Genomic DNA, 25,190 nt, shown 5'->3' on the forward strand with positions numbered 1-25,190 from the left:
TCATTCATCATTCATTCATCAAGCATTCTTACCATTCTTCTTGTTGAAGATGATCAGCTTCTTGAGAGGAGGCAGCTGTTCATGATGGTGTTCAGAAATGGGGTTCAGTTGGTCTAACACTCTTTCTGAGAGAGAAGGGTCCTTTTATGTAGTATTTTCTGTTGATGTGGTTCTGAAAGTTGTAAATTACTAACAGATTCCCTCAGTTCTTGGACAGATGTTGATTTTATTTGGCTTTTCTTATCAAGGAGCCCTGTAAACATTTCTGTAAGGAGCCACAGAGTTGACTTCCTTACTTAAAAGAACCATTGACTTTGGCAATGTAAACAAGTTGTTTTTCCACCAAGCGTTCATCAAGTCAGCAATGTCAACAGTTAATCATTTGTTTCAAGTCTCATCAGCAATTTTTAATTACAGTCCATGAGTTCTTCACCTGTTTCTTGCAGGTCTCCAGGCCTCATTCTTTAGAATGGCATCTTCAGCCCAATTAAACCGCATTCGTACATTTCATACAATCTCACTCAAACTATACATTTTTGTTATCATTACAGTTGGGCATGTTGGGTGCGTGCCATGTTGTCCAGATCGGTTGTCATTTAGGCTCTCAGTACTCTCTGGATGTGGGTGAACTACAATTCCCAACCCCTAAGGTTAAGCCCCACCAGTCTTCAAAGCTGGGCATGCCAGTATGCATGCCAGGTTTGGTCCATCACTGGTTGGGTACAGAATGCTCTCTTGATGTGGGTGAACGATAAGTCCCAGATTCTGAAGTCAACCCCCCCCCCCCCCACAACTAATCCAGTATTTTCTGTTGGTCATGGAGTGTGTGTGTGCCAAGTTTGGTCAAGATCGGTCATCGGTGGGGGTCACAGTGCTCTCTGGAAGTTGGAGCTGCCTTAGAAATCCGCCACCACAAACATTGAATTTTATTGTTTGTAGAAGGCTTTCATGGACGGAATCACTGGGTTTTTGTAAGTTTTTTGGGCTGCATGGCCATGTTCCAGAAGCCTTCTCTCTTGACGTTTCATCTGCATCTATGGTAGGCATCCACAGAGATTGTTGGAAACTAGGAAAATGGGGTTTATATATGTGTGAAGTGTCCACGGTGGGAGAAAGAACTCTTGTCTGTTGGAGGTAGGTATGAATGTTTCAATTGGCCACCTCGATTAGCATTTAATGGCCTAGCAGTTTCAAGGTGTAGATTCTTACTGCCTGGGGGAATCCGTAGTTGAGAGGTGATTAGCTATCCCTGATAGTTTCTTGTCTGGAGCTGCCCTGTTTTTGAGTGTTGTTCTTTATTTACTGTTATGATTTTTATTACATAGAGAGATAGAATCATAGAGTTGGAAGAGTACTCGTGGGCCATCCAGTCCAACCCCCTGCCAAGAAGCAGGAAAATCACATTCAACGCGATTTAAATGTTTTAAAATGAGAAAAGCAACTAACTTACATAATGAAGGTAAAGAGTTTTGAAAAAAAATTAACTCCAGTCTTATCTTTTGGTAACAGGAATCTTACATCCCAAATACTAGCCCTGAATTTTACCTGTACTGACAATGGCTTCAAACTGGGTGGCCTTTGAATTAGATTAACTAGAACACAAAAAGACATATTTGTGTGTTTTGTGGAAACAATAGATTTTAACATGCATCACCAGCATTAAGCACTTTTAGATCCCATTGTTTTCAATAGAGAAAAACTGCATGTAGCTTAAGATCAGCGTCAGATAAGAGAACGAGAAACCAAAACAGCAATCAAGACCAGAATTTCAAGGTTCAGTTAAAGGACATTCAAGATTCTTCCTTGGTGCAATGGATTCTTACTGCCTTTTATTATCAAAAACTCCCAGAATATAGTGAAATTATATCAGTCTTCATTTAATGATTCCTTTTAAAATGCAAATTAAATAATCGTGTATATGTGAACAGTCAGTTGTTTAAAACCTCATACTCAGCAGCAGCAGTGAATAGGATTCTGTTGTTGAATCTTCTTAATCTGAAGCAGTTTTTGCTGCTGAAAAGTATGTCAATGTCTTTGCGATAACACATTTACAATTTCAAAAGTTCCTTTCAGTGAGTGGCTGCATACACGAAGAGAAAAAGATAAAACATGGCTGTGCAATTTCCCAAATTGAATCAATGTTCCATTTTCTTCTTGTCTTTTCTTATCCTTTTATTCTTCCCTGTCTGCTTTGATGAATTTTCCTAGAGAGAGAAGGTGGAGAATTAAATAAGCACAACTTCATAATTGATTATTTTTGTGCTCCCTGCTTTTCTGAATAATGTTTCAATGTTAGCCTTATGCATCCCTCACCAAATTCAGATTTGGGGGAGTATTTTATGACTCCACTGAAAACTGTAATGCATGTAAGTTTAAAGTGAGGGATCTTTGAGATTATAACCTTTTGGAAAACCAGAATCTCCATCTTTTGGATGTATGACTTTTTGTAGATTAATTGGCATTCACATCATTTGAAATGATCATAACCCTTTTATAAAGAATGATCTTCCTGAGAAGAGCTAAAAAGTCATTTGAGTGAATCTTCTCTTTGGTGGCATATATCCACTAGTATTCGTGTAAGGCAAATTAGGTTTCTAAGTTGTTAGACTGATATACCTAGTTATTTCTTTGAACTGCTAGGAACAAAGATTGTGCCATTGCACAAAATATGTATCAGATTTTCAGAAGTGTTATTTCAATTGTTCCATAAAATATCTTGTTTCTATTTCATACTCTCAAGAGACAAAAATAAATAGTCTTCATTTAAAAGTAACATAGTTGGTTTACTTAAAAACTTCATGTATTCAGCATAGAGGTACATTGCTTATCAGTTGAAAGGTTAAACAGTAAGTTCCCTAAGGCATTCTGATGCAGTCTCTTCTCTGTCTTATGTCTAATGCATACTCTCTTAATACAAACTGAACACAACCTAAACACAACTAACTATACAATATATAACTGACATCTAAATAGTGTCTCAGTCTGAATAGTAGCAGATCTGATCACATGGTCTGCAGTCCCTCCCACAACCTCAATCAACATAGAGTTAAGGGAAAACTGCATATCAATACACACATATACAATATAGTAAGCAATCTGAATTATATACATAACTAATAACTAGTATAGGAGGCTTGTAGAAGGTTAAACATCCCCAAAGACAATTCATAAATCCCTGGCAAAGAAGAAAAACATTATTTCCCTGAATAAAACAAGCCTACTGAACCACAGCATCTCCTTCCGCTTTATTACATCATGGTTTAACAGGAATACATACGCACGCGCGTGCACACACACACACATATATATATGTGTGTGTGTGTGTGTGTATGACATTTTCCGTCTCAGCATGTTACATTGGCAGAGACAAAAAATATTCCAATGGCCAAAAGCAATAGATGGGTTGGGACTTAAAGGCCCATCCATTATTATTTTTTTGACATTTCGAAGTCTTCTATGTAAACTGAGGTAACAGTTTACATCCTAGTGCATATGAATACCTACACTGCAAGGCCAGTTCTCTCAAACAAAACTAAAATAAAATATCCCATCTTGGTGCATAAGGAATAATAAAATTCACACTCTGTTCAAGTTTATATGTCCCTGCCACCTGAACTGCATTCTGAATAAATATACAATTGTATAATAGTTTAGATTATGATGTCTTCATCATCTTTATGTATTGTTCCCCACTAAACTGAAACGTTTTCATTTAATAAGGTTGAGAGGGTGTGACTTGTCCAAGGCCACCCAATGGCGAATGATGTTATGTGTATAATTCATCTCTGCCGTACGGATGCTTCACATGGAGAAGCAAGCATGTTATCAAGATGAAACTGTTAATACCTTTATGTTAGGATACGCTTACCGCTGAATTAGCATAATTCTTCTCCACAAGAATATTCCTGGCACAATTGTTAATGTGTTTAAAACGATCTGGTCCTAGCAGAATACCACCATACCACCGGGACACCACAACTAAAACATTATGGACATCCAGGATCTACAAAATAATACACAGATATTAACCTTTCAGCTGTCACTGCCTGGGACTTACTCATCTAGTTTAAGCACTACTCCTTGTCAACTCAATCCAAATATGCTTTGTTCTTTTTTTTTTTTTACCAACCACTGCCACGAATTGAAGTAAGATAACTTCATAGATTATTATTGTTTCCATAAACTACAGCTGAAATAAGCACAGTTTGTCCAGAAGATTGAGATATAACTGTAAACTGCAATAAGTTAAATATAAATCTGAAAGTTAGGTCTCATCTTCATGATTATGCTGAAGGAGAAAAGCATAATGGGATAATAGATTATAACCTGTTAGGGTCATAACCTATTGGGATGAGGATGATGACCTGTTAGGATCACAACCTATTGGGGATTATGGATTATGACCTCTTAGGATCACAACCCACTAGGTAGCAGAGTTATGGAGGTGTTTCTTTAGTTTATTGAGTAACAGATGATTGCTGGGCTCGTAAATGTCTTGTTTCTATTCAATGCTCTCAGCAGACAAAGATTCAAGCAGACTTCTTTTAAAATAACATATTGTTTACTCATAACTTCATGTATTTAGATATACAGGTACATTTCTTGTGAGGTTAAACTTTGAAACATTTCAATTTGTATCTTTACCTTATAGTCTTTCACAGTCTCTTCAAAAACTATATTGCTCTGTATTGTTCTCTTTCATAAGAGTCTACTTTCAAAGGAACTCAAGCCTCAACAGTTTTCTAACTTTTAACACTGACATCTGAATAAAAAACAGACTTCTGTATTCAAGTTGACTCAAGGCTTAACTGTCTTCTAACTTCTAACACTGACTTCTGTATTCTAATTGACTCAAGCCTTAAGTGTCATTCCTCAACTGTCATTCATCTAAAATAAATTCTAAAGAGTCACAGGATCTGCAACCCTCCCACTGCTTCAAGTATATAGAGCTAAGGAAACTGCAAACCAAATAAGATGTACACTTCAGGAAATAAAATGACATATTATAAACATCAAATAAAGGAGGATTGGGAAGGTTGTTATCTCCAACAAAGTATGTTTGGATTGATCCAGAAATAAATGTTACCACTTTATTTTGTATTCCCCTATCTGTGAAGTTCTACCCTCATAGTCTGCCCCCCTAAACTCCCATGTTTTCTATATTCTGTCCCATCACTTGATTCCAAATTGTCAAAACATTCAAGGCAGCAATATTTTAAAATGTTTTTCTCTATACCCATTAACAGAAACCTGTAGATTAGGTTGTAATGTGTATGGATCTATTAAAAACAAATATCTTCCAATTAGCTTATTTTACCTGCATGAGATGAAGAAGACGACCACCAGCAGCTGTCTCACCATCATCTTCACAATCCTGTAAGAAAGTCTGCCTGTCTTCACAATATATCCTAAAAATAATTATTTAAAAATTTTAGATGCCAATGCAAACATATCAGTTATTTTTCCACATTTGCTGAATCCTACAAGCTGTACCTCAATTATGTTGTGTGTGTGTGTGTGTGTGTCAGGAGTGACTTGAGAAACTGCAAGTGGCTTCTGGTGTGAGAGAATTGGCCATCTGCAAGGACTTTGACCAGGGACACCCAGATGTTTTACCACCCTGTGGGAGGCTTCTCTCATGTCACTGCAGGAGAAGTTGGAACTGACAGACTGGAGCTCACACCGTCCCATAGATTCGAATTGCCGACTTTTCAGTCAGCAGTCCTGCCGGCACAAGGGTTTAACCCATTGTGCCACCTCAATTAATTATGGTTGTTTATAAAACAAAAATCTGTGGTTAAAAAAAAATCACTCAGTTCAGACCCATGAGATGGAACAGAATCAACTAATTTAACTAACTTTCACCTTTTTCATCACTACATAATGATTACTGCTATAACTGACTACTCACCTGTATGCATAAATGTTGTGAGTAGCATTGGCTATTTTCTTATTCTTGTACAACTCAGCAAGAACATTTTTCACCTTGGAAGACAAAAAATAGATCAACCAGCTATGAAGATTTGTAAACTCTACCCAAAGGTCTTGAAAAACAGGAAATAACACTTTCAAACCATGAACAGAACATTTTTCAGTTTTTGTTGCATAGTGCTATTCAAGGACATAATGATATCGCCCACAACGACCAGGGGCCTCATGTGCAAAAAAGACCTGCTTTTCTCCCCATCCTTTTTCACTCAATACAACCAAGTGCCAAGTGATTGGGTTGAATTACCAATTGGCAAAGGACAGAAAATACATCAATCAACATTATATGGCTAAATTGTTAACTATTTTGGGAGCCCAACCTGGCAAAAAATGGGCCCTAAAGTTAGGTCTGGATTCTAAATTTATCTGCATGACCAGAACAACATTTACTGGATAGAACTTTCCTGACTCAGCCTTCCTTCTCCAGTCCCCAGAGCCCACCATATGAGGAAATGGATGATGTGGGACATAATGGGTTGGCATCCTGTTAGTGACATATGCAGGCAAACATCCCTTTTTGTCTGTGTAGAGGTTGTTTTGTTTTCCTTCCTCCTTCCAGACTGACATCCTGAATCTACTGTAGATTTGCTACAACCTCCTATAGAGACTCCATGCTTGGTGAGAATTGTGTAGGATGTGAGGAGCATCTGGAAGCACTCTGTAGCCATGCATGAAATGAAATTACCTCTGGACAATTTCAGTAGAAGCTAAAATAATTTCACATCTGACTACAGAGACATGCCCAGATGCTTCTCCAATCCTCCACCACTTTGAGTATCCTTGTGGAGAGAAAAAGTGGGGTAAATAAACATGAAAGGTAAAGGTAAAAGTTTCCATTTGTCATTAAGTCTCGTTGTGTCCAACCTGGGGGGTGGGGTGCTCATCTCCATTTCTAAGCCAAAGAGCCAGCGTTGTCCGTAGACACCTCCAAAGTCATGTGGCCAGCATGACTGCATGGAGTGCCATTACCTTCCTGCAGAAGCAGTACCTATTGATCTACTCATATTTGCATGTTTTCAAACTGCTAGGTTGGTAGCAGCTGGGCTAACAGCAGGAGCTCACCCTACTCTCCAGATTCGAACTGCCAACTTTTCGATCAGCAAGTTCAGCAGCTCAGTGGTTTAACCAACTGTGCCACCAGGGGGCCCATTAAATAAACACAATAATATAATAATAATACAATTGGTGAAATACCAAATGCAGTGAAATTCTACATACAGAACTGCTGTGCTACACTGGATTTCAGTCACTGCATGAAAGTCCTGATGGAAGGGGAATTTGTTGTATATGTTAGATTCCCTTTTCTCTCCCAGAGAAAAGGCAATCTAACATATACAGTAGAATCTCGCTTATCCAACACAAACGGGCTGGCAGAATGACAGAAAAGCAAAAATGTTGAATAATAAGGAGGGATTAAGGCAAAGCATTTCCCCCTGGCATTAAGTTCAGTTATGTCCAACTCTGGGGTGTGGTGCTCATTTCCATTTTTTAGCTGAAAAGCTGGCGTTGTCCGTAGACTCTTTCAAGGTAGAATAATAAGGAGGGATTAAGAAAAAGCCTATTAAACATCAAATTGTGTTATGATTTTGCAAATTAAACACCAAAACATCATGTTTTACAACAAATTGATAGAAAATGCAGTTCAATACACAGTATTGTTATCTATTTACGAAAACAGCACCAAAACATCGCAATGTATTGAAACAGTTGTGGATCTGGGCAGGAGGAAGATTGCGTTGGATAATACAGAATGTTGGATGAGCAAAGGTTGGATAAGCAAGACTCTACTGTACATCACTACAAAAATCTACGTATGGTTAAAGTAAGGAGAAATAGAGAGAAGAAGATAAAACTGTAAAATGACTAATGGCAGTGGAAACAAAATGTAGGCTAAGGCTCAGGACAGGGAACAGCCACACAAAGATCTCGGCCACTCTTGGAACGCTGAAGTATCATAGCTAGTCTGAATTTAACGCTAGCCCTTATCTCCTATGACCATACAAGAAAATGAAATAAACATGATTATTTTCTTTTAAAAATGTTTTTCTTCTGCCCAGTAGGCTACACAATCTAATGTGTTAATCACCAGAAATAAGCAAAACTCCTTCAATGCCTCTTTTACTCATTTAATCTATTTTCTGCACTGCAGGCACTAAGAACTCAGTAAAAAAATACATGACAATTTATTAGTTATCCTTTTTCCTCCTTAAATATAGTAACTGTATTTCTATCCTTATCAAAGAGTGTGTGTTTCCTTCTACTAGATAAAATGCCACAATAAAGAAACTGTTTTAATAAACAATGCATAATTAATACCACTTTAAGCAAAACATTATTAAAGCTGTGAGAGCTTGAGAAAACATGCCTGGCAAGCAAATAGCTTTTAATTCAAAAGAAGGAAGGGGGGAGGCTTTTCTCTAGAGTTATCAAAATACATCTTCAATATTTATCTTTGCTGTATTCCCATTATTTCACAGCAAATTCACTTACTGTGGTGAAGAAAGAACCACTACTATAGCATACCCCCAAAAATAGTTCATAGCATCTCCAAAGAGAATTCTGCTTTGAAAACATTTCCTTCAAATCACAATATCGCTTTCCAAAGGGGAAAAGCACCAAGGGGAGGGCAGTATAAACAACAAAGCATGCATATAATTACCCAGAAATTCATTTGTAAAGAAATAACTGTTCCACTCTCCCCAATTGAAGGGACTGACCTGGCACAATGTGGTATGTCTTCATTGCTGCCACAGATACTTTGTCTGAATTATACCTTTTAGATCAGGCATGGACAAACTAAGGCCCGGGGGCTGGATGCGTCCCCTTGGGCGCTTACCTCAGGCCCTCCTCATTTTTCCTGTCCTTTCAACATAAGGATGCAGTGGCCCATCGCATCCTCAGGCAGAAAGAACAGAGAAGGAAGACATGCAACAGCTCAGAGCCCTCTGGAGCGCTCTCAGCCACTGCATGTCTGGCCCTCCTCCCAGCATTAGGGAGGTGAAAGTGAACAAATCCTGCTCACCTATTAACTTGGCAATTCCATACACACAGGGAAATCCAGCCTTTTACATCACAGAGCTCACCAACCCCTCTTACAGAAGAGCCTACATGCTGGCTAGATTTAACATCATGCCATCGCCGCTCCATAGAGGAAGACTCAATGGCCTCCCGAGCGACAAGAGGGTCTGCCTCTGCAGCACAGGACAGCTAGACTCCATACCGCATATTCTCCTGCACTGTCCACTCTACCAGGAGCTAAGATCCAGCCTGCTAACACAAGCCATAGATTCACTGAAGAACCGCAGCGATTCTGACAAAGTGATTTTGCTTTTAAATTGCCAGGACTTTAGCTGCTGCCTTTCAGTGGCAAGATTCCTGAATGAAGTCTGCAAACTGAATGTGTAGCAAACGAGAAGCCCTTTTTTTTATTACGTGTACTATGTTTTATACTCTCTGCCATGTTTTGCCAATAAAGGCTTATTGTATTGTATTGTTGAGGTGAAAGTGAGGAAGGCACATAGTGGCTGAGAGCCCTCCGGAGCACACTCAACCATCACCTGTCTTCCCCTCCTCCTGGCATAATGCCAAGAGGACAGCCCAAAGATCAGGGGAGGAGGATCAGGCAGGTCACCACATGTCTTGTTTTCCTCCCAACATAAGGATGGGGCAAGCGGTGCCATCGTTATGCTGAGAGGATAACTTGAGGATGACCCAGACCCCCAGCCTTACCCTTTCCCATGCCCTCCCCCACCTAGACCTGTCCCATTCAGCATGGAACCACAATGCGGCCCCAAGGCAAAAAAGTCTGCCCATGTCTGTTTTAGATAGACAGCGTTTCCAAAAGCCAAAGATATATATATAAAACTTTCTATAGATGTTAAACATACCAAAGCAGCTTTATTATTTATAACATTTAAAATACCACACCTTCTCTCACAATCCTCTCTAGCTAAATCAAACCAAAAACATCAACCAAAACTCCCTTCTCTCCCTCCAAACTTAGTCTAAAGAAATCACTGTGAGCCTTCGGGGTTAACAAAATGGGCCAATGTTAAAAACAGGCCTTGGAACTAAAGCTGCAAGACAACCGTTTTGTTCCACATACATTTGGAGAGCCGGAATAGATAATGCTTACACCAATTTTAAAGCAGTTTATCACAGAACAGCATATACAGGAGCTTTTGTAAGCTGCTTTTTATGTAATCTGTTTTATGTTAATTGATATTGTTATTATTTTATAAATGTTTATGTATTTTACTGTATTTTGCATGTTCTTGCAGCACTATTATATGCTTTTGTAAGCACTATTATGTGCTTTTGTAAGCAGAGTCCCTTTCCGGAGATGGTGACGGGATATAAATAAAGTTGTTGTTGTTATTGTTGTTGTTAACAACTAGGGAGCATATATGCTTTTGTCCTAGAGCTTGGAAATCATTTTTAATGAGGGAACTATAGTTTCCAGAATCTCCTAATCACTATGGAGTTTTACTAACCTGCTTTGGGCACACTACTGGTGCCAAATGTGCCTGGAAAGTGCTTCTTCTGTCCGTAATTGGGTTTCCATGATAGATTGGAGGTAACTCTTCACCTGTAAATATGAAAAATTCAGATTTTGTGCATTGGTGGACTTCTAATACCACTTCTCTAACAGATTCAGAAAACCTCTGCTAAACTAATCTCTCGCGCCATCCCCTGTGTGTATTCCTTATCACATTTTCCACCCATTTCCATTTTCTTCTACCTCTATGGCTCCCTAAAGGCCCCAAGGACTCATCCTTTTACATGGAAAGTGTAAAATGTAGGTAGCTGGTTCAAATGAAATAACAAATTATGATATGAATGAAATTAGGAAACTTGAGAGGCATTGCAGTATGCAAGAAGAGGAGAGCATCACAGCAGTCCTGGCTAGAGAATCTAATTCCTTAGGATCTTAAATACAATGCTGAATCAACTACATCATATTCTAATATACAGAGCACTAAGTGTACTGGCAATATCTCCATTCAAGTTACTGGTTAGATCTGCTTTAGCTCTATGCATGTAGCATAATCTCATCTAAGGTCAACCCCCTTGCCCCACATCTTGCATCATATCATTTATCAAATTGTTCTCTCTATATATAGAATGGACTCCTGCTCTAACCCCTTCATGTGGTTTGTGGAAGGATCTTCTAAAGGGTAAACAGGGCTATGGGGTCACCACCAGTCCACATTTTGGCTGGCATTGTTTTGGTTAGTCCAAACAACGGTGGGCCCATTCAATTTATTGTTGAATAGTGACTGTAAGTAAAGACAACAGTCTTTAGGCATTAGCAAGTGGACAACTGACAAATAGTCAAACACATTACTCTCTATGTATGTACATAGACTTTTATATAATCTGGAACCTGATTCAATCAAGATTCCAACTCCAATAAAGGTCCATGCTCATGGGTTTCCCTATGAGCACAATTTCCCTCAGTTTTTGTTTTTTGTTTTTTGTTTGTTTGTTTTTTTGCCTAATGTATGGACAAGATCCATAAAAAACAGTTCAAAAACATGCAAATGTCCACCTAAAAGGACAAATTGGTCAGGGTTTAAAGACTATATCAGAACCAGGGAGGTTCCGTTACAGATAGATCTGTCTAGTATCTGAATTAGGATATCAAAGGAAGCGTTGTCGGCAGAAATAACAAGAAACCAAGAGATGACTCTCGGAAGACTTTTGGGAAGCAGTACAGGGTTTTTTTTTCTTTTCTTCTTTCCTCTTTTGCTTTTCGTTTTATGCTGTTTCGTTTACCTTTTTTCCATCCCTACTCTAAACCCCGCTCACCCCTTTCTCCCTCCCTCCCCAACTTCCCTTTTACCTTCCCTCCCCCGCCCCCCCCCCCACTTGTTTGATGTATATACATGTAAAAACTTAATAAAAATTAATTTAAAAAAACATGCAAATGTGAGTAGATCAATAGGTACCACTTTGGCGGGAAGGTAACAGTGCTCCATGCAGTCATGCTGGCCACATGACCTTGGAGGTATCTACGGACAACACCATCTCTTTGGCTTAGAAATAGAGAGGAGCACCACCACCCCAGAGTCAAGACATGACAAGACTTAATGTCAAAGGGAAACCTTTACCTTTAGTTTACATTTACACTATTCATCAAATTTTATTTATTTTTGCAATACCCATTTTTCAGAAGCCTAACGTATAGAGGGAAGCTGATTTATAATATCTTTATAAATCATAATTTATAATATCTACAAAACAGCTTGCAATCTATTTGGCTCTATTCATGAAACTGGAAAGAACTGAAACATGATAAAATCAGTCAAGGTTACTCCACCTTCTTGCCTTTCAGGCAGATCAAAATTCAGTGTTAAAGCTGTACATTCCTGGTAAGGCTGATAATCCAATGAAGATTCTTCATACTCCACATCATTTTCTTCAGTACTTTTTTTGACATCTGGCCCTGATTGTATAAAATCAAAGACTACTTTAAGAGGCTTTCTTCATAATTCCAGATATGTTTAGGTCTCTGAATTCTAAAATTGAAAAATTACTTCTAGAGAACCAAATACAAACTTTGTGTCAGGGCTTTTTCCTCTATATCAGTATTTTGGCCTACAACTCCCAGAAATCCCAGCCTGTTTACCAGCTGTTAGGATTTCTGGATGTTGAAGGCCAAAACATCTGGGGACCCACAAGTTGAGAGCCTCTGCTCTATATTAACTGTATGTGTCTCAGAAAATCTGGGGAAAAGCAACATTCAAGTCATCTCACAAAACAAAAGCTTGGAAATGTTCCTTTTATGGACTTCAGCTCCCAGAATCCTCCAGTCTGAATGGTCTTTTCTGAATCCTAATGCTAAAATTACTACAACCATCAATGTTAGAGTGAAGAAAGCAATCAGATGGGTCCATTTTATGTGCCACAAAAACACCTAATGCTGATACAAGTCAATTTATGTTCTCTTTAATTTTTGAGGAATCTCCACTCATTTGAACTACAGGCTGATCACTTGTTGCGTAGTATCCAAACTTATCCCAAAAACATGGCAGAGTAGGCTGCAGAATATGGATACAGCTTGACAAACAGCCAGAGTAAAGATGTAGGAAACACTCTAGAACAGCTGGTAAACAGGCTGGGATTTCTGGGAGTTGTAGTTCAAAACACCTGGAGACCCATAGGTTTTAACCACTGCTCCAGAAATGATAAAACAAACCGTGTGCCTCTCATTCTCTGCAGGATATGAAGCTCTACCAATAAAGGGCAATGCTAAAAAAGAAAAAAATGGTACAGCTAATTACATTTAATTCCTATCATTTTTACTAACTAACTCAGGGTGGTCAACGTACAACCCTCCAGATGTTGCTAAACTTCAATGAGCCCAGCAAGTATAGCCAATGAGGGATGCGATAATTGGCAATCAAACAAAATCTAGGATTTGCGATCAAACAAAATGGCCCACTCAATAAAGTTGAATTTTTATTTTGAATGTTATAATATAGCACAAATCCAATTGTGATTCCCAACTGGAGTAGACTCACAGAATCAACATTAAGTCATCATTTTTCAAGTTTCGTTAAATGTGATGTCCAAGGGTTGGACATGAATAATCAATCTGAAAAGTCTCATTCACATATTGTGCCAAGATGATAAACTGCAATTTTAATGGAGTAGCTGAATTTCCAAACTACACACAAGTAACATACAGTTGTGCTGCTGTACCACCGAAACAGTACTTGACTTTCAAGAGTACACAGAAATTGATCTGTACTTTCACTTTCTTAAATAGTGTGTATTTGCCACTAGACAATGTATTTTAGTAATTAGTCAAAGAGTAACGTAAGTTTACCACATTTACCTGAATCAGAGGACTGCGATTTTTCTATTAGAAATTCCCGTATCTTCTCCACCCACAAATAAAGGATGCTTTCACCAAGATTCTGTCTGAAAAAAATAATATATTCAAATTTGTTTCAGAAAAACACAGTGGTCTCCATTTTGCTCTTGAAATTTTGGATAAAAGTAACCAAGTAGTGTAATGCTGTATAGTCAACCCTCCACATTTGGCCCTTTTACGTCCATGGACCTGATTATTCACAGATTTGATTAAAATGTTCTCTCTAGGTACAACTCTCCAAATCAAATCTATGGTCAAATTAAGCCAGAAGCTGGCCATAGAGCCATGCCAGAGACTATATACTCCTAGAGAGGTGTTCTCTCAAATGTAAATAAATTAATTTTTTAATTTGCAGTTTTTCAATTTTGCAGGACTTGTGTGCCCCTAACCCCAGCAAATGTGGAGAGCTGAACGTATCTCCCTCTAGGAACCATCTCGGAGGTTAAGATCTGGGGACGCCCTGCTCTCGATCCTACCTCCTTCGCAGGTGCAGTCAGTGGGGACTAGGGACAGGTCCTAGTCAGTGGTGGCCCCTCAGCTATGTAACTCTCTCCCCAGAGAAATTAAATCAGCTCCCTCCCTCCTAGCCTTCAGAAAGAAACTGAAGACATGGTTGTGGGACCAAGCCTTTGGATAGCAATGCAGTGCAATAAGGGAAGATGGAATATGTGCAGTCATGACTGGAACTGCTCCTTGACTAAGATATTGGATTATATGGTTCTTGCTAATAATTGATTTTAATGTTTTTATGCTTTTTAATCTTATGTTTTAATGTATCAGTTTATTTTACTATATATATTTGTTCAATGTTTTATGGCATCGAATTGTTGCCTATTATAAGGCTACTCTGAGTCCCCTTTGGGGTGAGAAAGGTGGGATATAAATGCTGTAAATAAATAAATACATACATAAATATGTTTACTTAGATGCAAGTCCCACTCTGCTCAACAAGTCTTGGACTCAGGCTGAAACCTCCATGCTGGCCTGTTTCAAACAAACCATACAACCCCATTTATAAGGAGGATACTGCAGCCTCCTTCTTGCCATTCTTTATTTGGCTGGAAAATCTTCTTTTTTGTTTTTAAAGAAAGAACTTTACTACACTACTGCACTCTTCTTAATTCATATTTTGAAAGTATGTCTTTCCTAACATTATTGATAATTAAAATACATAATAATAATTTTATATGTTTTATCAATATTTTCTGTTTCAAAGAGTAAGACACCAGGAGTCCTGGTTCTGAGGATGAGTGGGACACAAATGAAGCAAACAGCAGTGGTGATATTACTACAGCGACTAACAACAATAGCAGTTAATACAAATATTAATAACAGTATTGATACAAATGTTAACAATTATTAATACAACTACTAATAACTATAGCAGTTAATACAAATATTAATAAAAGTATTAATACAAATATTAACAATATTAATACAAATACTAACAGCAATAATAGTTGTCACTGTTGTTGTTAAAATTAATAGTGTTTTGGCTAAAATGATAAAACAGCCTGTAGTTAATTTAAAAAAAACAGAGGTCAACAGGAGGGAAACGTTTTGTGTCTCTTATTTCTGAAACTGGCATGAAAGGACTGAATCCAACATATTGTAGATTATTCATCTACACCATCCAAACAATTAATAGTATTTGGTTTAAATGATAGAACCCCTTGCTGTCAACCAAAAACTACGCTCCAAAAACTATTATTGCTATGGTGTTTGAGGCTGTAACCTACATATTGATTTAGCGAATTGAATTGAGATCCCAGAAGAGAAAACTAAAGTAGATTTAAATGTAGACTTAATCTCATCGGCATCAGTACTTTTAATTGAATGTATAGCCAATCTCGTGGGATTATACCTATAATTACTTGTGGACAAAGCAACATTCTGCTGAGTACTTTTTTCCTTCTGAATAATGTATCTCAGTTGTTTCTCATAGGAAGCTAGTGCACCTGTCCAGATTTTAAGATATGGGCAGCATTCAAAGCATCATGCAACCAATGAATCATGCAGTCTTCCTTGTCACATGAAACTACCACCACTAAATAACAAAGAGGAGGCATCCAGAAGGAGTACAATGGTTTGTTGCCAGAAAAAGTGTGTGGGAAATTTCACTAGCAGACGCCCAAAGTGGCTCCCTCTGGATGCTAGCTTGTGCTCTAAAAATAACGCCAAGGACCTCTCTGGCTGAGAATCACAAAGGCCTTGTCCTAAAATACATTTCCCAGATTTCTGCAGGAGGAATCCACACAAAAGGAAACCAGAAGCACCCATTTTACAATGCTTGACACACAGACCCAACATGGCCAACTTTGAATAATAGCATGGTTTGGGAAGGATTGACCCATGATTCTGGGAATTGTAGTTCACCCACATCCTTATACATTTTCTATTGGGAGCACTCATAAAAACAAAAGGAAAGACTGGTTTCTCTAATACATAATATTAGAAATTATCAAACTGATATTACCAAGGGTTGTTGTAGGTTTTTTCGGGCTATATGGCCATGGTCTAGAGGCATTCTCTCCTGACGTTTCGCCTGCATCTATGGCAAGCATCCTCAGAGGTAGTGAGGTCTGTTGGAACTAGGAAAAAGGGTTTATATATAACCCTGATATTACAAAATTTCAAAAAACAAACAATGCCTTTCTCAGATAATCTGGGCAGCACTGGGTCTTCAGGCTAGTATTCTATAAAATTACCTTCAGGCTATGTGTATAAAGAGTATATAGGGCAGGGGTCCTCAAACTATGGCTCGGTGGCCAGATACAACCCTCCAAGGTCATTTACCCGGCCCTTGCTCAGGGTCAACCTAAGTCTGAAATGACTTGAAAGTACACAATAACAACAATCCTATCTCATCAGCCAAAAGTAGGTCCACACTTCCCATTGAAATACTAATAATTTTATATTTGTTGAAATTGTTCATTTTAATTATTGTATTGTTTTTAAGTGATTTTTGCACTACAAAAAAGATATATGCAGTGTGCATAGGAATTCATTCATGTTTTTTTTTTTCAAATTATAATCTGGCCCTCCAACAGTTTGAGGGACTGTGACCTGGCCCTCTGTTTAAAATGTTTGAGGACCCCTGATATAGGGCATAAATGAAATCCATGTTTAGACCTGGGTCCCATCTCCAAGATACCTTATTATGTATGTATACACAAATACAGGTATCCCAAAATTGGGGGGGGGGGGGAGAGCGGGATCCGAAACCTGGTCCCCAGCATTTCAGATAAGGGATGTGCAGCCTATATTTGGATTTTTAAAATGTCTAAAGAAAGGTATCACTTACATATAGATATCTTCAAGATTATTTGCCAGTTCTGCATACTCCTGTCTTTGAAGCCAAGGAGCACTAGAATAAAAATGAACATATGATGATGATATATCTATTTATATTCCCCACTTTCCTCTCTTAAACAAAACACAACATGACTTACAGTATATCCATACCTAAAACGTTTATGACCTAGGGCCCTTCCACTCAGCCCTATATCCCAGAATATCAAGGCAGAAAATCCAGCATTATCTGAGTGTGGACTCAGATAACCCAGTTCAAAGCAGATATTGTGGGATTTCCTGCCTTGATATTCTGTGATATAGGGCTGTGTGGAAGGGCCCTTAGAATAATAAAATTGGAAGGGACCTCAAAGGACCATCTATTCCAAACCCAGCCATGCAGAAACAAACAATTTCAACACAACTAAAAATGTTACACTAACTTTACACTAACACTAATGATGCAACTAAAGAGGAGTTTCTCACACTGAAATCAATGGGACTTACTTTTGAGAAGGAGCACAGGAGATAGCACTGTAAAATTAGCAAGTTATGATGATAAATTATAGATCCTTTGGAAAAGTAATACCCTGTAGCAACCCTAACTCCCCCTTCTCTTTTCCTGTTAGGATGATATCCCTATCAGCAAAGATGTGGGAAATAGACTAGAAGATACAAAAAAGTACTGTAGAGGATTTTTTGTGCTTTTGAACTTACTGTGGTTCCACACTTCCTCACTTTTTCAATTAGTAATCATTATAAAGCTTTCATCAAAAAATTATGTTCTGCCAAATGGTTCATCCTGTTTCCAGAAGAAAATTACTGGGAGAGTCCTTGCAACATTTCAGAAGCTATTTATGTCTATTTATCTCCTAAAATAGTACTCCAAGTTTTAGAAAGCATTTTCATGGCCAAAACATATATGCACATTAATGAAGTCAAAATATCAAGTAGAGAAAAATATGCTGAATCTGCTCAAAGCATCAAGAAAGATGGACAAAAAAAAACCAGTAATAGAAACCAGAACCTGGCAATTGCATTCTTACTTGGGGAAAAAATAGGAAAGCAGTATTTGGCTCAAAGCATACAGCCATGCAAGCTGTAAACACACAACTGCTCCTAATAGTGTTAAGTTGTCAAGAGTCTTGAGCTCTAATCTTCAGCACTTTTTGGCATTGACCTTGTATGAACTGCATGTTTCATCTGTCCTTCCTGTGGTTTAGGATTTGCTAAATTCTTCCAAATAAAAATCTGTCGGGTTCAGAGCTGAATTAATAGAAACCAAGGTGGGCAACTTTCAGGGGATCAAGAGAATTACCCGTTATTTACTATAATCAAAACACAAGGGGACTATTCACCTTCTTTTAAATCTAAACTCCGGTTGCTGAGAGCTTTTGGGGGCAGGAATCCACTTAAAAATAAGGCTCAAAACCCTGTGCACCTTGCTTATGTTTAAAGTAGTGACAATATTTCTACTATCACCAAAGTACATGCAGTCTCTAAGTTATGAACAAGAAAGGTTCTGTATGTTTGTTCTTAAACTGAATTTGTATGTAAGTCTGAACAGATACATTTTTAAGTGTAACTCCAGCCAAAGCTCCTTCCTTGGAAGCTTTTAAATAGAGGCTGGATGGCCATCTGTCAGGGATACTATGTGCTTCTCCTGCATGGCAGAGGGTTGAACTAGATGGCACATGTGGCCTCTACCAACTCTATTATTCTATGATTCTATGTGAGATATGAGTGTGTGTGTGTATCTATCTATCTATCTATCTATCTATCTATCTATCTATATGAGAGAATGGGTCCTCCTGTGTCATAAAAACATTATGAATGAACATATAACAGCAGAAGTTGCTACAGATCATAGCCTGAACAATCCTTTACGCAAAACTACCATTCAACATAGTCACCATCAATTTGTATACATTTGCGCCATCGTTTAATGCAGGCATCAAAATCATTTTGGAAAAATTCAGGGTCTCACTTCGAGGTCCATGATTTTAAAGCTGTTTTAATGTCATTCAAGTCATTGAATCTGAAACCATGTAGGTTGTTCTTCAGAGGTTGAAACGGGTAAAAGTCAAAAGGGGCCAAATCATAAACATTCTTTCAGAGAGGAGGCAAAACTTTTTGACCCATCCTCATTTGTTATTCCTGCCTGAACTCACACAGCTTAGCCATATACTTCCCATTTCTTCATAGTAAAACTTGGCACTGAAGAGCTGGAAGCAAACAAATGTCAAAAGGCGGAAAACCTCACAAGCCTCCCTTATGATCTCTTCCATAAACCCCAAAATCAAACATAGCCTATTGCCATATCTGGACAACCAGAGCATCATGTGGAAGGAGATCATATCAGTACCAGTCGGAACTGGCACAAATCTCTTGATGACTGATTATACAACTTTAAAGTTATGATGCACATTGCATATGATAACTCTTTGTACTATGACACGCTTTTTCATGCAGAAACACTGTCATGGAGCAATGTTTTCATTCAGCAACCAAAGGTTTTTTAAGGCAATAATCCCCATCACTCTCACAATGGGTCTCTTTCATATCTGCAGTGTATGCAAAACAGATTGCATGTATTTCAGAGAATACAATACGCTCTTGACACTGGGTAGACGTGTAAAATTGTCCAGAAAGCTGCAGCCAGAATGTTTCTTAATTCCCCTCTCCATTACTTATATTACAGCTAAATAGTGACACACGATGATCATGGAATAAGGGGATGACACTGGGAAAATACATGAAAATATTCCTGAAATGAACTACCACGTACTTAAGTTGATAAATAGGTGGGGCAGCTGTTGGATATTCAGGTGGCAGGATCACCTGAAAGAAAAATAAGTTAGCCCACAATTGGGGGAAAAAGTAGAACAGAACAGTTATGAAATAGATTAAACAATGAAGATTACATTGGTACATAATGAACAAAACAGAATTTGCACAGAATTAAGATGTCAATCAATTTACCTAACAGCTCTAGAACGTGGTTCTGGCTTTCTGGTTTTGGTAGTACAGTGGGTCCATGGTATCCTGGGTATGGTTTCAGGACCCACAGTAGATACCAAAATCTGTTGATGTTCACATCTAGTTATATACAGTAGCATAACCAAAATTATATAATGTATATACTCAAGTATAAGCCGAACCGAATATAAGCCGAAGCACCTAATTTTACCACAAAAACTGGGGAAATGTATTGACTCGAGTATAAGCCGAGGGTGGGAAATGCAGCAGCTACTAGTAAATTTCAAAATACAAATAGATACCAGTAAATAATTTAGGCATTAGTAGGTTAAATGTTTTTGAATATTTACATAAAACTATAATTCAAGATAAGACTGTCCAACTCTGATTAAACCAATTATTCTAACCTTCTTCAATGTAAATATGCTTATATGTCCTCCAATAATAATATATAGAGTAAAATAATAATAATAATAATAGAGTAAAATAATAAATGTAACAATAACAATAAATAGAGTAACATAATAAATGTAATAATAACAACAATAATAAAATAATAAATGTAATAATAACAACAACAACAACAACAACAACAACAACAACAACAAAGTAAAATAATAAATAACATTGATTCGAGTATAAGCCGGGGGAGACTTTTTCAGCCTAAAAAAAGGACTGAAAAACTAGGCTTATACTCGAGTATATACAGTATTTTATCTAAAATAGTGAACAGCTCAAACAGTGGTGGCAGCCAGCCTAAGGATCTGTGAAACAGTGGGAGGCTGAAGCAGGGTATGCCTACACATCAGTGTAGCACTCACTCCACATGTGGCAAAATCAAGGTTTGCTTCTTGGATTTTCTCCGCAAATATTTTCAAACTGCAGTTAGTTGAATCTGTAGGATGCACAACCAGCAACTACAGAGGTCTGACAGGTTTCAGCCATAGAAGCAGGAACCCAGAATTAGTTTCTCAAGATTGACATACATTTAAAAAAAGAAAAATATTATACAAAGAAGTAGTAGTATCTTCATTAGGCAACCCTAAAACATCCTATTGTGTAAATAGCACACATGGCCCTCTATATATTGTTTTGTTTGAGAATTAATCATTTGGTAAATAATAATGTTAAATGTAAAAACTGTAAGGCTAGAAATAAAATATCCTACATTCTAAGGGATGCATAGCAAACTCTGCAGACATGGCAGAGTATAATGCTAAAACAATATTTTGGTATGCTGAGTGTCAAACTATTTTTTACATTTGGGAATATTTCAGAAGTAGTGACAAAGTAAAAAAATAGGACTTATTGCAAGAAAGCAAAAGGCTGCAAGGCCTACCATACAATAAGAAACCATTACACACATCTTTGCTCTTCACTGCGGTAGAAAACTGCTTGCAAGAATGCAATAGAGTTTGGCGCCTACCTTTTAGATACAGAAAACACAATGTTATCTGTACCTCATTATTCTTTAATAATGAAAGTGAGTTTTACCAAAAGTGAGTTGGCCAAAAATCCCTATGAACACAACATACTTGAGTTTATATGGAAGGTACTATTAAAATTCATTTTCCCTAAAGAAGATTGTAACAAACTTTGCAGCATTTCCAGTTCAGCTAGTTCTTCCATACAATGTCTAGATATGCTAAACAGAGGTTTTGACTGGTTATAAAATTATATACAGGATATAGGCCAAGATCCAACACACAATAGACTGTCCATGGTTGTGTTGGTTTTCAACTATTTTGGTATGGAGTAGGGTCAAAGTAGGCTCCTTCTTAAACTATTCAGGTGTGGAGTAGAGGTGAAAAAAACTCCTCTTCTCTGCATTCAGATAATTTGTTGTGCAATGTTTTGAATAGGGGCATAATCTTATTTTCCACAGGAAATTAACATTTTAAAATCTTAACATTTTAACATGCGATTTCATGAGTCTGAATTAAATCTTCAACAAGGTTATACGTACCTCAAAATCTTAAGTTCTTACATATAACCCTGTCGAAGATTTAATTCATGAAATAGCATTCATTGCAAACTTCTCTTCTGAAGTCTCCTGTTGCAGACTTGAAGGCAGATTATGTAACACCAAACCTACCTGTAGACAGAGAGTCCACTTTGGCTCTTCCAGGCATTCACTGACCCGAATGCAAAATATTTTCTCATCTTCATCAACAGCACACCATTCATCGCCATATATAGCAGACAAGGCTTCAATTTCTTCTGTCTGGCAGAAAATGATGTTAATTTATATTTCAACTTGCCCAGTACTATTCGCATGGTTAAATTACAACCCACATCATGAGGCACGAATAGTATCAAAATTACTCTATAAATATCCTCCTTTAAAAAGCTCTTGAAAATGTAATTGTGCACCTTGGCGTATAAAGAGGAGGAGGATTAGGACATTTCAGTTCCACCGGAATGCTGGCTAACCTATCTGTATTCCACTGCCGCTATGGTACATGAGAAGAACCGCCTTGATAGCCATTTTAATGTATTTTAATTGCTTTTTCTAGGATTTATGTCTAAATGGTTAATTTATGTTATTAGTTTAATTAGATTATTCAATTCATAGTTGGTCCTCATTTTGGTGATAATTTCTCTTTTGTCACAAGTTCATGGTTATTATTTTTGTATTATTCTGTTTATTTTAAAATGTTTATATTTGAGTTGGCCACTGAATGTTTGCCTTTCTTGTGTGTAAATCGTCCTTGGGGAGAGAGGGGGGGTTATAAATAAAGTGTTGTTATTATTATTATTATTATTATTTCCATAATACATATATAATACATATAATAATATAACTTATTTTATTTATCATGTCAGAAGCAAATTTAGTGTACAATTATAGCAAAGGTACAGGTTTTCCCCTGACATCAAGTCCAATTGTGTCCAATCTCTGGAAGGTAGTGCTCATCTCCTTTTCTAAACCGGCATTGTCTGTAGACACCTCCAAGGTCATGTGGCTGGCATGACTGCATGAAACGCTGTTACCTTCCCGCCAGAGCGGTACCTATTGCGCTACTCACATTTGCATGTTTTCCTAGGTTGGCAGAAGCTGGGGCTAACAGCAGGAGCTCATGCCGCTCCCTGGATTCCAACCTGCAACTTTTCAGTCTGCAAGTTCAGCATCTCAGAGCTTTAACCTACTGAGCTACCGTATTTTAAAAAAACAAAGTTAAAAACTTGACATTATACTAGATATTCTTTGACCAGAAGCTGGCCACTTGGAGTGCCTCTGGTGTTGCTGTGAGAAGATGGGAATATAAATATAATAATGATAATGATAGCTGTAAGGTTCACAAAAGCAACTGATCTCATTTATTTGTTTGTTTTATATTTCAACTTTCTCCCAATATATTACTTAAGACAGATTTTTTAAAAGACAAAATAAATATTAACATTAATTTAAAACAGTTTTTAAAAGCCCATTGTTGTTGTTGTTGTTCATTCGTTCAGTCGTCTCCGACTCTTCGTGACCTCATGGACCAGCCCACGCCAGAGCTCCCTGTCGGCCGTTACCACCCCCAGCTCCTTCTAGGTCAGTCCAGTCACTTCAAGGATGCCATCCATCCATCTTGCCCTTGGTCGGCCCCTCTTCCTTTTGCCTTCCACTTTCCCCAGCATAATTGTCTTCTCTAGGCTTTGCTGTCTCCTCATGATGTGGCCAAAGTACTTCAACTTTGTCTCTAGTATCTTTCCCTCCAGTGAGCAGTCGGGCTTTATTTCCTGGAGGATGGACTGGTTGGATCTTCTCGCAGTCCAAGGCACTCTCAGAACTTTCCTCCAACACCACAGTTCAAAAGCATCGATCTTCCTTCGCTCAGCCTTCCCTAAGGTCCAGCTCTCACATCCGTAGGTTACTACAGGGAATACCATGGCTTTGACTATGTGGATCTTTGTTGTTGTTATCTGAGTACACACTGCCATATATTCAAGTTCAAAGCAGTTTAATTTTTCAGTGCCAGGAGCAACATGAGACGTTGCCCAGGGAACGGCCAGATGTTTGATGTTTGCCATCCTTCTGGGAGGCTTCTCTCATGTCCCCGCATGGTAGTGATGTCTCCTTCTCTGGAGACTTTTATGCAGAGGCCGGATGGCCATCTGTCAGGGGTGTTTTGATTGTGTGCTTCTCAATGGCAATCTGTGGTTGGACTGGATGGCCCAAGAAAATGTTTTATTTTTCAGAGCATATATGCATCCAATCAGCATTAAATGCAATGGTGCTCATTTCCTACCTAACTGGTGTACATCTACACTGCAGAATTAACACAGTTTGCTCCACTTTAACTGCCATGGTTAGGTTAGATTCTATGGGATCATGGGAGTTGCAGTTTCACAAGCCATCTCCTGCAAAGAGAGCTGGTGACCCATCAAACTACAGCTCCCTGGATTCCATAGCACTAAAACATAGCTGTTCAAAAGTGGTATCAAACTGCATTATTTCTGCAGTGTAGATGCACTCTCTGAATATACTGCTTTGGGACAGCTATCAAATTGCTGCTGGGCTCTTTCTTCCGCTTTCCACGCGTGATTAAAGAGTGCTGATGGGAGCGCCCTGGCCTACTTCCATCCTTTGCCCTCCCCTTGCCTTTAACTCTGAAGCAAGTCCCGGGGGGAGGGGGGCGCGTCACCGCACTCACTTGCTTCTGCGCCGTTTCCGGGTTACTGGCCGCCATTACATCCAGGAGTCACCCCTCCCTCCGGAAAACTCATCCGAGAGCCTTAAGAGGGAGACGCTGCAGAGAAAGAGCCGGCAAGCGGAGGCAAGGCGCATGCGTACTGTTGAGATCGAGGGTCTTTGCCTCCTTTTGCAGTCCTCCCAGTGTCTCTTCTAAGAGCGACGTAGAGATAGGAAATTATAGACAATAGCTGAGATTCTTGCAGCAAGGAATGAAGAGTTCTCGTGTGTTTACAAAATAAAAACACGTGTAAAATATGCATGGATTAATGTGGTTTTATCCTATAGAATTAATGCACTTTAATTGCCATAGTTCAAGGCTATGGAATCATGGGAGTTGTAGTTTGGTGAGGTTCTAGCACTCTTTGG

General features: G+C 38.3%; 1 protein-coding gene across 2 annotated transcripts; it reads right to left on the bottom strand.

Annotated features, from left to right (window-relative positions):
• Nucleotides 1-1,816: 1,816 nt before the first annotated feature.
• On the bottom strand, nt 1,817-24,944 carry IMPACT (impact RWD domain protein). Of its 2 annotated transcripts, XM_060775183.2 has the most exons (11): nt 24,784-24,942; nt 22,236-22,364; nt 19,950-20,002; nt 17,175-17,237; nt 13,832-13,917; nt 12,311-12,436; nt 10,482-10,576; nt 5,912-5,985; nt 5,318-5,408; nt 3,869-4,003; nt 1,817-2,204 (listed from the first exon to the last, which is right to left on the bottom strand). In XM_060775183.2, exons 1-11 carry the CDS (start codon nt 24,817-24,819, stop codon nt 2,136-2,138), a joined length of 957 nt encoding a protein of 318 aa, XP_060631166.2. In that variant the 5' UTR covers nt 24,820-24,942; the 3' UTR covers nt 1,817-2,135. The 2 variants fall into 2 exon arrangements, with proteins under 2 accessions (XP_060631166.2, XP_060631167.2); XM_060775184.2 differs by lacking the exon at nt 3,869-4,003 and having other exon boundaries at nt 24,784-24,944.
• Nucleotides 24,945-25,190: the final 246 nt, after the last annotated feature.

The sequence above is a fragment of the Anolis sagrei genome, chromosome 4 (genome assembly GCF_037176765.1).
Source record: "Anolis sagrei isolate rAnoSag1 chromosome 4, rAnoSag1.mat, whole genome shotgun sequence".
Taxonomy (NCBI): domain Eukaryota; kingdom Metazoa; phylum Chordata; class Lepidosauria; order Squamata; family Dactyloidae; genus Anolis; species Anolis sagrei.

What these genes read in the sequence shown, in the direction of transcription:
- IMPACT (XM_060775183.2), bottom strand. Translation starts at nt 24,819, where the DNA reads ATGGCGGCCAGTAACCCGGAAACGGCGCAGAAGCAA. An exon ending in AGTGGACTCTCTGTCTACAG is followed by an intron (nt 20,003 to 22,235) that starts GTAGGTTTGGTG and finishes TTTTTCTTTCAG; the next exon opens with GTGATCCTGCCACCTGAATA. An exon ending in AGAATTATGCTAATTCAGCG is followed by an intron (nt 2,205 to 3,868) that starts GTAAGCGTATCC and finishes TTCTCTCTCTAG; the next exon opens with GAAAATTCATCAAAGCAGAC.